The sequence below is a fragment of the Elgaria multicarinata genome, chromosome 9 (assembly GCF_023053635.1).
Source record: "Elgaria multicarinata webbii isolate HBS135686 ecotype San Diego chromosome 9, rElgMul1.1.pri, whole genome shotgun sequence".
NCBI classification, from domain to species: domain Eukaryota; kingdom Metazoa; phylum Chordata; class Lepidosauria; order Squamata; family Anguidae; genus Elgaria; species Elgaria multicarinata.
Genome location: NC_086179.1, coordinates 35,071,531 through 35,083,877, shown reverse-complemented (window position 1 = coordinate 35,083,877; position 12,347 = coordinate 35,071,531). Strand labels below are relative to the sequence as shown.

At 45.6% G+C, this 12,347-nt stretch overlaps 1 protein-coding gene across 1 annotated transcript in view; it reads left to right on the top strand.

The window, feature by feature from the left end:
* The window catches only part of CSNK1E (casein kinase 1 epsilon), a 44,350-nt gene extending 33,986 nt beyond the window's left edge, over positions 1–10,364 (top strand). Inside the window, exons 6-11 of the mRNA XM_063133525.1 lie at positions 428–598; positions 3,400–3,548; positions 4,350–4,542; positions 5,105–5,244; positions 6,409–6,474; positions 8,785–10,364. Coding sequence (XP_062989595.1) covers positions 428–598; positions 3,400–3,548; positions 4,350–4,542; positions 5,105–5,244; positions 6,409–6,441 — 686 coding nt within the window. The 3' untranslated portion in view covers positions 6,442–6,474; positions 8,785–10,364. The remainder of the gene's footprint in view (positions 1–427; positions 599–3,399; positions 3,549–4,349; positions 4,543–5,104; positions 5,245–6,408; positions 6,475–8,784) is intronic.
* The last annotated feature ends 1,983 nt before the right edge of the window (positions 10,365–12,347 follow it).

Here is a 12,347-nt window from a genome sequence, read left to right as displayed (position 1 = left end):
TTCCCCCATTCCCACCACCACCACCACCACCACCACCAGGCTACAGCAGTCTCACTAGACATGGCACACAGCATTTTAATCCTCTTTGCAGTTATAACGGCCTAGAAAAACTTTTCTTAAACGGAAGCTTGGGATGATGATTTCTGTAGCACGACCAAATTCAGTGTGTCTTGTGCCCTTGCGTAGAATTGCACAACGCTCAAAGCCCCGCCTGTTGCTGGAACTTCCTGCATGCTTTTGCAGGACTTTCTCAGCCTTTTAAAATATAAATAAAAGCCTGGATTCTTGGCAGGATTTGGCCAGATTTTCTCTTCTGCAGCTTGCCTGTATCACCAGTTTGGTTCCCACCCCCCTCCTGATGTCATTTGAACTGTTGCTGGAACATCTCTGCTCATGCCTGTGTACGTATGCATCCCTCTCTTTCCAGAACAAAGTCGCCGTGATGATTTGGAGAGCTTGGGCTATGTGCTGATGTACTTCAATCTTGGCTCGCTGCCTTGGCAAGGCCTGAAAGCTGCCACAAAGCGCCAGAAATATGAGCGCATCAGTGAGAAGAAGATGTCGACGCCCATCGAGGTGCTCTGTAAAGGCTATCCATGTAAGGTTTTTGTATGTGTGTACACACACGCACTTCAGCTTCTCTTACACTAAAGGGGTCGGAGTGGGTGGGCAAATTAGTTGGCGTTGAGACAACACGATAGTTAAAAGTAGGGTAATAATCAACTCGACAATTGTTTATCTAGGGGGTACTCCCCACAAAACATGATAATCTGGTGTGGACTAGGATCAGCCTTGACTATTAGTCCACGGTGTTGACCATTCATCCCCCGCCCTCTCTAACCCCTCAGTCCTCCTGCTAGTATCCCATCAGCCATTGCTGCCGAAAATCTATCTTGCCAGCTGGGCTAGAGCGGCAGCCACCACGTTAGCCTTGCAACTCTGCGGCTGATGAAAGAACCAATGGTGCCCTCCTCACAATGCACTAACCAATGGTGGTTGGTTAAAAAACTCCCTCCGCACAACACAATAACCCATGGTGGATTAAATAACCAATCATTGACTATTAAAACCACCATTGGTTAGTATGTTGTCTGAACCCAGTCACATAGAGAGAGAGAGGTGTAAAATGGCACAACAGCAAAGCAACAAGGAGGATCTGGATCCACTATGGATGTAGCCAGTATTACTTAAAATATATTAAGATAGACTAACAGGAGTAATTTCAAAATATATATCTTGTGCTCGTTTAACGGAAGCCAAGCAGTACTTAAACAAGATATTTGCAACCCAGGATCACACCAGTGTAAATCAGCATGTTGCATTACTTGCCGTTAGCTCCAAGAAACTACTTTTTTAGGAGCACAGTTAATTCATTGCGTTCAACAGTTGGTAACGTGCACTTCCGCTAAGATGATTTATTTAACTGAACGTTTTAAAAAATGATGTTGTATGCAAATACATAAGGAAAACTACAGTGGATTTAAGAACAAGATTCTGTAACCACAAATCTGTGAGTCATGCCAAAACAATTGGAGCAGCCTGTAGCAAGACATTTTAGCTCACCTGCACTCTCTCAGATTTACAATTGCTTCCGATTGAACAAAGGACACTGACCTGCTTGACAAATAGGAAAAGCTCTGGGTCTGTAGATTCAGAACTCTTAGTCTCTATGGCCTTCATCTGGAGGGCAGTTCACAAGCGTTTTGCCAGTTGTACCTCTTGCTTTTCTTTTCTCCTTGGGAATTTTCATCTCCCAGCGTTCCAGTCTGCCACTCCTGGTATACAGTTAACATCACGGCTACTGATGAGGGTAGAAGCCAAAACATTTAGCTCTAAATATATTTTGAAATTACTCTGATGTTAGTCTGTCTGTTTATCTAGGTATATGGCCTACAACTCCCATGATCCCTCACTGTTGGGATCTAGATGGCCACAAGTTGCCTACCCTGGCATAAATGTACTCAGATTTGTAGTCCTCATCTTCACAGATGTTGTGGGAACCTGCTGCCAACCTAAGAGCAGGAGAATGGTGTTTCCTCTAAATGCAAAATACCAGATCAACAATTGGAGGATTTCAAGAAATCCTACCCCTGGTTGACATCCAAAACAGTAGGGAAGGGAGCTGTCACAAAAGGTACCACTGAGTGAAACAATTTACTGGGCTCTATATTCGTAGGGCTCATTTTAGGGCCTTCACAATGTCTGCTCTCGTGGGCTTATGGGGTGGAGGCGCCTTAAGTCTCTATGTGTGTGTGTGGTGTCTTGCATTGGAAGCCATGAATGTATGTACCCAAGTGTGTTGCTGTGAAGCCATAGTGCAAGGGCCCCAACCTTACTGGTCCTGTGGGCACATTTTGGAAATTGGAGGAACTGGAGGGTGCCAGCACAAAATGGCTGCTGGTAGCGGGGGGAGGCCTTGGCTAGTCACAGAAGACAAGGAACTTACTGAAGAAACTGAGTACAAGGCAGGCATTGGGTCTGAGCCACAAATATCGAGCCATGTATTATGATAAATAATAATAGTAGTAGTAGTAGTTGACCCCCAACAAAATGCCCATTGCACAGAAGGCAAACTGGTGAGGAACAGAGACAAATCACTTGCCAGCCAACCCAACCAGGCCTGAACCAAGACACTTGCATGCATCCCCGTCTCTCCCTTCCCCCTCTCTCCCCAGAATCATGACCCAAACTCATGTGCTTACCCAGGGTCACCTACTCCAAAACTTTCTCTCTCAGGACTACCCAACCCCGTTTTTTCTGCTCACGTGAACCCCACCTGCTCTTGACACATCCCATTCATCCCTCAGTTGTGCTTCCCTCTTGATCCCCTCATGGGTTGCTCCATTGCCATCTGTCCTCCCCTTTTTCTCTCTCCTTTTTTTTTTTGTACACTGAGCTGCTCCTTTTTCTTTCCTTCTTTACACTGGGCACCTGCCCAGAGGCAATGTAGGGAAATGAAGCTGGAAGGTGGCTGGAGATGGGTGTTTTGCTTTCCAACATGCCCAGCCGCCCAGTGTAAAAATAACAAACAAAAACAACCTCATATGGTAGTCGTACTGCCTGCAGGTTATTTCTCTGTGGATTTCGGAGGGCAGAGTGTATGTTCAGAGGATTTTTGTCGTGGTGGACTGTGGTAAAAAGTTGGAGGAGGAGTTTTGTTCCAGTTACCACTGCAGCTGAGGCAAAAGGAGGCCTGAGCAAATGAAAAAGGTCTTTGCCTGGCTCTTGAAAGGCATCTCTCCCCCTCCCTCTCTCCCTCTCTTTTCGTGTGAGAACCGCGCTGCTGTGGTTCTCTGGAGTGGAGTAATCCTGTTTGGACCTATATCATAAAGAGGAAACCTTGTTGGGGTTGGTCCGTGCTTCTGATAAATCACCTCCCTCTCTCTGCTTTCCCCCCAGCTGAGTTCTCCACATACCTCAACTTCTGCCGTTCCCTGCGGTTCGACGACAAACCAGACTACTCTTACCTGAGGCAGCTGTTCCGCAACCTCTTCCACCGCCAGGGTTTCTCCTATGACTACGTGTTTGATTGGAACATGCTGAAGTTTGTGAGTAACGCTAGTTCTGAGGGGTTCTTGCTTTGAGGTGGGGTGAAGTTGCTCTCTTTAGTTGCTCCCTGGAGTGTGCGTTCTCACACATTTGCAGTCTCTGTGTGGTGTAGAAGTCCATGTCCCGAGAATCCCTGCTTTTCTCATAAAGAGCAAGTTCAGAACCCTTCATGGCTGCAGAAATAAGCTTGGAAACAAAAGTTCATAAAATCTCAGAAGAGGAGGCTGGGGCTGAATAAGGTTTCCACCACGTGCTGCCTAACTCCTTGTGGGCCCCTAGCCAGCAATCTTTGGGTGCGGGGGCCTGAGGGTACACTGGGCTACCACTGTAGGTTGGCGCAGAAGCTTAAATAAGTTTTCTAAAATACTTAAGTTAGTCCCAAGTGCTTGTCGGCCATCCAAGTGCCTTTGCACTTTTATCACCAGAGCAATGGAAGATAGGAGAGGTCTACCTGTTGTTGCTGTTGTTGTTGTTGTTATTATTATTACTACTATTGGACCTTTGGGAAGAATATCGCCTGGTATTCTTTTTAGAACAGCTAAATAGGATAGAGACTCCTGAGAAAGAAAATGTGAATGTTAAAGGACGGGGCCTGAGGGGTACATGTAGTGCAGATTATGCCTGGAAGCTCTGCACAATTAAGCGATGGAAACTCTTGGTTTAGCCTGTAGAAGCTTGTTTTCCCCCTCTTTGAATCTACCTAGCCACTGTTGCAGCGGCTTGTGCGTTCATGTCAAGCGACTGGAGCCTTCTTTGCCTGCTATTAAATGCCTGGTATTCTGGGGCGTTTGATTTTTTAGGGGGCAGCCCGGAATCCTGAGGACATGGATCGGGAGAGGCGAGAACACGAGCGGGAGGAGAGGATGGGGCAGCTCCGGGGTTCGGCTACGCGGGCGCTGCCTCCTGGGCCTCCTGCTGGAGCCACAGCCAACCGCCTCCGCAACGTTGCTGAGCCCATGGCCTCCACACCCACCTCCCGTATCCAGCAGTCTGGTGAGTAGAGAGAGGGGCATATGTGGGGCAAGCCGGTCATCTTATTCGCAGGGAAGGCACAGCCAGGCTCTGCACCTCTCACCCAGAGGACCTTCTCTTCTGCTGCTCCCGGACTGTGGAATGGCCTGCTGGAGGAGACTCGTCAGCTTGGCAGTCTATTAGCATTCAAGAAAGCGATCAAGACTGATCTCTTCCGGCAGGCCTATCCAGTGCAATTTTAGGATGTTTTTAGAATGTTTTTAGGGTGTTTTAACAATGCATATTATGTTTTAATTCAGTTTTATGTATTTTATATTTACTGTTCCCCGCCTCGATAAGAACGGAGAGGCGGGTAAGAAATAAATTATTATTATTATTATTATTATTATTATTATTATTATTATTATTATTATTAGCCTCGTTCCCAGCTAAAATGAAGCCTTATGGATGTATAAATAGGCTATCTGCCCCACTGTTGGAATGTAGACTGTAAGCTCTTTGGGAAAGAGTCCTCTCCCACCCCCTCTCTCTCTTTCTCACTCTGCTTTCATCGATGTTCACAAATAATTCCCCTTCCCGTCAGGAAATACGTCCCCCAGGGCAATTTCACGGGTGGACCGGGAGCGGAAGGTCAGCATGAGGTTACACCGAGGAGCCCCTGCCAACATCTCCTCGTCTGACCTCACAGGACGGCAAGAGGTGTCACGGATTTCAGCATCACAGGTGGGTTCTTACCGGCGGTCCTGGGCTCAGGCCCAGTTCCGCTTGGTCAGGCGGTATGGCTGGATTAATGATAGGATTAAAGTAACAGTAGAGTTAGGATCCCAGCAGAGTCTGTAACTCCCTCGTTGGTGCGTGCAGTTATTCTGCTTCTGGGTGAGAACTGCTTTTTTTTTTAATGGCTATTTTTCTGAAAATGATGGCAATTACATTCTGCCTTAAATGGGAATAAATTGCCAAGTTTCATTGATGTATAATTTAAAAACTCTTCCACCCCAGCATGAGAAGCAGAAGAGCTGCACTCCCCTACTTTTTAAGTACCAAAGTAAGAAGAATCTTTTTGTGTTTTATTTTTCTCTCCAGAACATGTAGGGCTCTGGCCCTTGCAGGTTTTGTAGATTAATACTAGTACCTGGAATTGTGCCGGAAGCCAACTGATATCCAGTGCTGTTGTTGGAGTAAAGGCTTATTTTATTTATTACATTTATATCCTGCCTTTTTGCCTCCAAGGAACCCAAAGTAGCACACATAATCCTAATCCTCTCATTTTTATCCCCACAACAACAGCCCTGTGAGGTAGGTTGGGTGGGAGAGTTTGTGTCTGGCCCAAAGTCACCCAGTGAACTTCCATAGCTGAGCGGGGACTAGAACCTAGATCTCCCGACTCCCAGGCCAGCACTCTAACCACTACACCACACTGGCTGTCTTGTCTGCCAGTGCCAACAGAGGGGAGGCTCTTATACTCTGGACCTTCTAAAACTTCCTAACGGCCTTTAAAGGCAGCCCCATTGCAGTAATCTCTTCTTCATGAGTGTGTGTAATCTCCCCGTCCTTTGCCACCACTTCCTCATTCTGTAGATTTGTTTTTAGTGTATTGACTAGTCAACAGTTAAGGACAGAAATCTGTTTTGGCAGATTCAAGCACAGCTAAGTAAATGTGGGCATGAGGCAGGAGTGCATTCAATTATTTGAGTCCATTACCAGTCCTCCTATGAAAATCTGCCTCTGTTTGTGGACAGTGGGATATATTCCTGCAAAGGAGGGATGGGTCAGCCTGTTAAAAAGAAGAGAGTGGGAGGAAGCCCTTGGGCCATTTCTGTTCTTCGCACCTGCCTGCCCTCTCTGTAGTCTTTTCTACAGTGTACTCATTTGTGTGTTTTTTTCCAGACAAGTGTGCCATTTGATCACCTGGGGAAGTGAAGAGAGGATTCCACCGGACCAGTGTTTGCTTAGGTGAGTGTCTGCCTTGGCACCTCTTTTTGTCATGGCAGGATTACCTTTGCCCCCGTGGATGGTGGACCTTGGTGGGTCTGCATGCTTCCTCTCTGCATTTAATCCCAGCATAATTCCCTATGGTACTGGAAGCGGAGCAGTCCATGAAGAAATCAGGATATTTTAATGGCCCTAAATGTTCAACCTCCATGACAGAGATATTCAAACATTGGGGCTGTTGACACAAGACACTAACTAACACTCAGTGGTTGACTGTGGGTTGCGTTGAACCATGAATTGTTTGTTGAACTGTGGGTTAGCATGTTGTCTGAACGCAGCCAGGGTGGCTTGTTAACCATGCACTGCAGGTTATTTTCTCAAACAAGCCACCTTGAGACATGATAGCACTCTTCAAATACTTGAAAGGTTGTCTCACAGAGGAGGGCCAGGATCTCTTCTGGATCATCCCAGAGTGCAGGTCACGGAATAATGGGCTCAAGTTACGCAAAGCCAGATGCTGGCTGAACATCAGGAAAAACTTCCTGACTGTTAGAGCAGTACGACAATGGAACCAGTTACCTAGGGAGGTTGTGGGCTCTCCCACACTAGAGGCATTCAAGAGGCAGCTGGACAACCATCTGTCAAGTATGCTGTAGGGTGGATTCCTGCATTCAGCAGGGGGTTGGTCTTGATGCCCTTTTAGGCCCCTTCCAACTCTACTGTTTTACGATTCTATGATCTTCTGTGCCTCCTTTTCACCATCACTGTTGTCTGGGTGAAAGGCTAGTGCAGTGGTTCCCAAACTTTTTCAGGTAACTGCTCCCTTTGTTCCACAAACTCATGCCCACTGCTGCTAAGTGTGCAGCTGTGAATGTGGCTGCTGCTTAAAAAGACAGACTTAAATTAATCCAACCGTGGGTAACTGATGTTGGCTTAGATGACCTGGACACACTCTAACTTTGGCCTTAGCAGAAGTTCATTCTACAGCAGAGCTGTGTTGTCTGTTGCATTTCTGGACTCCTTAAAAAAACACCAGCGGAACTTCTAGAAAACTCCAAGAGGTGTGTGTGCCTTTAATATTGGACTGGTCAGACACAAGAGCAACTTATAAAACTTCTGAGATACATTGGTGCAGGGAGAGCTCTCACCTTTGGGGGGTGGGATGCATTTGGAAATGTAAGGAATTGTTGTGGGCACCATCACAAAATGGCTGCCACGGGAGCCTAACTAGTCACAAAGGATGAGTAACTTGCCCAAGAAGCTGAATCCAAGGCAGAGGTTGGTTTTGAGCCCCAAATTACCCAACTACAGATTCACCCCACAACGCACAACAAAATACACCAATTGCAGAAGACAACTGGTGATGCTCAGAGAAATGTGTACTCCATATTTCCAGAAAAAGAACATGAGGCAAAACTCCCAAGGTCACTTTCACTACCCTTCCTGGTTCCCCAAGCTTAACAGGCAGGTTGCCTTACGCTTTTTTTTTTAAAAAAAACATACCCCACATTTTTGCAGGCACCTGGCTGGGCACACTGAAAAGCAGAGTGGCCATTTCCAGTTGCCCTGCCTTCTTCCTTTCCTAGTGCCTCTGAGCTCAGCATTCTGGGAAAAAGAAACGGGGGGCAGGGGGCGTGACGTCTGGAGGCCAACACTTCTCTTCAAGCCATTCAGAGTATTCTTTTAAAAATTAAAACAGGAGAGACAGGTGTCTGGGAGTGCTATGTCTGCATCCCCAGCATTAATGTATGCCCTGGGGCTATGTGGATCCTGCAGTTTTGCTATGCAACTGCAGAAGTGCTGAGTTCAAAATTCTGCATCTCGAGGATCTCCGTTTCCATTTGCCTTTCTTTTTAAAATTGAGTTCCTAGCCCTCAAATTGCAACAATGGACAGGGGAATAAATGTATGGGGGCATGGGATACCTCATGAAGCCACCATCCCTTCCGAGTTAATCCAGCTTTTCTTAGCATGCAGAATTGTGATTTCTCTGGGAGGAGGCAAGAGACTTACACCGCTCCGATCTGACTTTTCCAACATTAACGAAGACAGACACCTTTCGCTGTTTCTGTGCCTCCCTTGCCGATACATTGTGAAGTTGAGGGAGGAATAGGACATACTCTGTATACTCTTATAAAAGTTGATTCTAAGGGTGATTAATGGCACAGTCTGTCGGGACTTGATCCTGTGCAAGTCTCCATTGTCATGAATGGGGAACTGCACAAGTGTGCCTTGGAGAGTACTAAGACTTTTATCATGAGAGTTCGCTGCCGTAGCTCTTAGGAGGCGAAAACATTTTAACAATCCTCTCTTTTCCCTTTTTGTTTTCTAGTGTCTTCACTGTATTTTTTTTTCTTTTAAAAAAACAAAATAACAAAAAACAAAATAACAAAAAACCAATTAAAAAAAACAAAACCCACACACACAAAAAACCCCGATTTTTTTCCCGCCAGCGACAAGGAGAGGAGCTGCCCTGTACTGGCGTTCATGTCTTTTCTGAGATCGCCGACTGCGTTCCCGAGCCCAATTGCCTTCGACGAGTCACCGACGCAGGAGCCTTGCAGAAACACCTCTGCTGCTACCGTGCAGCTTCGTCTCCATAGGCCTTTGCAACATCTCATGCCAGCAGGCCGTGGCCAGCCACCCCAGCATCCCTTTTTTGATCTGTTTGTATTGTTCAAAGATGATGATGATGATGATAATCCCTGAGTCCATTTTCTTTCTTTTTTTTTACAGTTCAGTTTGTCTAAGATAAAATGGTTTCCACCCTAGTTTTAAATTACCTTGGGATTGGGGGAGGGTGGGGAGGATGTTTACAGGAGACTTTAAAATTCCAGCCCTGAGTGGTATCAGTAGGTGGCTTAACATTCATTTCAAAATGAACCGCAGTTGCAAGCTGGCTCTGCCTCTGGGAGAAGATGGCGGAGGAGGCCTGTTTTTTTGTCTTCAGCCGTTCTTTCTCGAGGGGACACCGCTGCCCCTCTGTGTGCATTCATGGGCAAGCTGGGTGATGCCGCAGGCATACCAATAAGGTGAACAATACTGGCACAGCAGCAATTGTGTGTGTGTGTGTGTGAAGGGTGTGCATATGGGTAAAGATGTACGCTGTGCAAGGCAGGAGCAAATGTGAAGGACATGGAAATGTAACCTGCTTCTTGTGCAGGTGCTGGGGATCTCTCTCTCTCCCTCTTTCTTTCTCAAAAAACAAACAAACCTGTTTGCGTGTGTTTAGTTTATATTTTTAATTGTTTTTCTTCTTTTCTTTTTACTTCCCCAGACAATGGGGAGGGTGTTGAGGAAAGGGGGAGGGATATGTGAATTGCAATGGGGGGGGGAGTGTAGCCAGTTCTATTGCAGAGGCTGCTGCTTGTACCACCGGTTTTTGAAAGGATAACCCAGCTGAGACGCACAACCTCCCCTTGCTAAAAGGTTTTCCCCTCCTTCCTGCCCCGTCACACTTACTGTTTTAAATTTTAGGTTTACTGGAGAAAACCAATCCATCCTGGGTTTTGCATCACACCAGTCCTCACCAACGCCCTCCAGCCTCTAGCTTGGCACACTTTTGGGGGGCGGGGGGCGGGACGTTGGACAGTGTGGAAGCGGGGTGAGGGGGCTTGGCTTTTTGATTCTTTTGATTCTTTCTATTTAACACACAGCTCTTTTTTGTTTTTCCCCCTAATTTATTTACCCTGCTTACTGTCTCTCTCTCTCTCTCTCTCTCTCTCCTTTTTTTTAATTAAAGTAAAAAAACTTTTTATTACTTTGTAATTTTAAAAAAACTGAAAAAAAAACCTTGAACTTTGGGGCGGGGGGGATTTTGTACTTTTTTCCTGTGTAAATATTGGACTTTTTTGAGCTTTATCGTGGTTGTTAATTTGAAGTAATAAAGTAGAAAATGATAAAGTGATAGAAGCATCTGTCTCTTTCTTTTCCTCCCCTCTCCTTGCCACAAACCTGGCTGTGGTGATATCATGTAGGCAGGAAGTATCATCTTACGTATGGTCTCCCCCTGCTCCCTTTCCAAGTTCCAGGAAAAAAGATTGACTGGGAAGAGAATGTACACCACTTGAACACCTAAAAATAAAGCTGATCTGGCCTTCAGATTTATAATTGATATTGCTCTGATAGTGGAAGAGCTATGTGAAATCCAACACCTTCCAACACATGCAGCCTGTATTTTGGATTCAAGAAAAGACTATTGTGTGGAAACCGTGTGAATTTGGGGCAGAGGCCCTTAACTCTGTTTTTCTAGAGCTGATGTTCAGGAGTAAACACAAATAAACTCAAAATCCCACTTTCCAGTACATGGTAGTTGTGAACTCCATTAGAATTGTAATTGTCATGTAATAAAAAGCAAACATCTAGGATAACACTTAACAATTCCCTTTCAGTCATAAAGTTGCATGATCCCTCTGCTAACGCTGAAATTGGGTGCACATTTTTAACTGCATCTTCCTAGATGAATTGCTGTCTGCCCTTTTATGTAGAGATTGAACCACCTTTATCCTCCGATTCATTTCCTATGATCTCCTACTTTTTCTGTTCAATTTTGGTCCACTTGGTATGAATTGGACTACCATAAAAGCAACTTAGACCTGATGTGTTCTTGCTGTTGTTTTTAAAGCTGATTACTGCCAACAGGTAGTGTGCTTTATCACTCCCTTTAATCCTAATTTCTTACTGAAAATATGTTCTGATGACCAAGAATGCCACATTCTCTGATAATGTGCTGAATTGTGGGGTGGGAAATAGAGCTTTGAATTCTCACTCAGCTGTGAAACTTGCAAGGTAGCCTTGGGGGTTATGAAAAGCAAGTAGTCATAGTTTGGAACATAAGAAGCTTCCTTATACCAGGTTGGACTATTTGTCTAGCTAAGGATGCAATCTTATGCATGTTTAGACAGACAGAAAAGACCTACAACACCCAGTATGCCCCAGTCAGGACTTTTTGTAGGACTTTTTCCCCTGTCTAAACATGCATAGGATTACGCCCTAAAGTATTGTTTACTCTGGCAGCAGCTCTTGGGCAGAGGCCTTTCACATCGCCAGCTACCTGATCCATTGAAACAGAAACACCAGGGATGGAACCCAGACCTGCTGTTTGCAAAGCTTGTGCCCCACCAGTCAGCTATGGACCCTCTTCTAGAGGTGAAATTGATCAGAACCTGAGTGCTTTGTTGGTTGAAAAAGCGCTAAAGAAATTAACACCCTAGTGAGCTGCTTGCTCAGCACCAAGGCTCGTGAAATGGATGGATGGATGGATGGATGGTGCTATTCAGCTTTAGAAAACTTTCAGTGCTACGGTATGTTTGGGTTGGAATGCCTCTTTAGTAGAAAAAACTAGTAACTGTTTTTGGGTAGAGACCTTTCCAACCTATTGTACTACAATGAGCAAAGGGGGACTGTGCGTCTGAATTTAAGATGCTTGCTTTTGCTGATAAGAGAGCTGCTCAAAAGAGTATTAATGAAAATACTGTTACGCTTTTCTATTTTGCTAGCATGTAAATCACCTTTGTTAATCTGCTTTGGAAGAGATGCTAGTTTCTAGACCTAGTACGGAAGAAGGCTCATCTTACTGTAGTAGTTGGGTCCAGGTCCCATCACTGCAGTACAATGGTAAGAAGCAATACTGGAGCCAGGGCCAGTGTCAAGGGTAGGCATGGTTAGGCACCTGTTTAAGGGCCTACACACCAGCATGGGCCACTGACAAGAGTCCCCTAGAGTTGTGCCTCTGTTTCACCATGGCAACCTGCTTGTTCATCCATCTCTTGCTTTGGTTCAGACAATGGTGGTGGCGAAGAGGAGGAGGAGACCCCACTATCTACTTGCTTACTGGCTTTCTGTTTGTCTAGCAAACAAGTAGTAATGAAGAAAAAGAATGGGCCTATTCAGAAG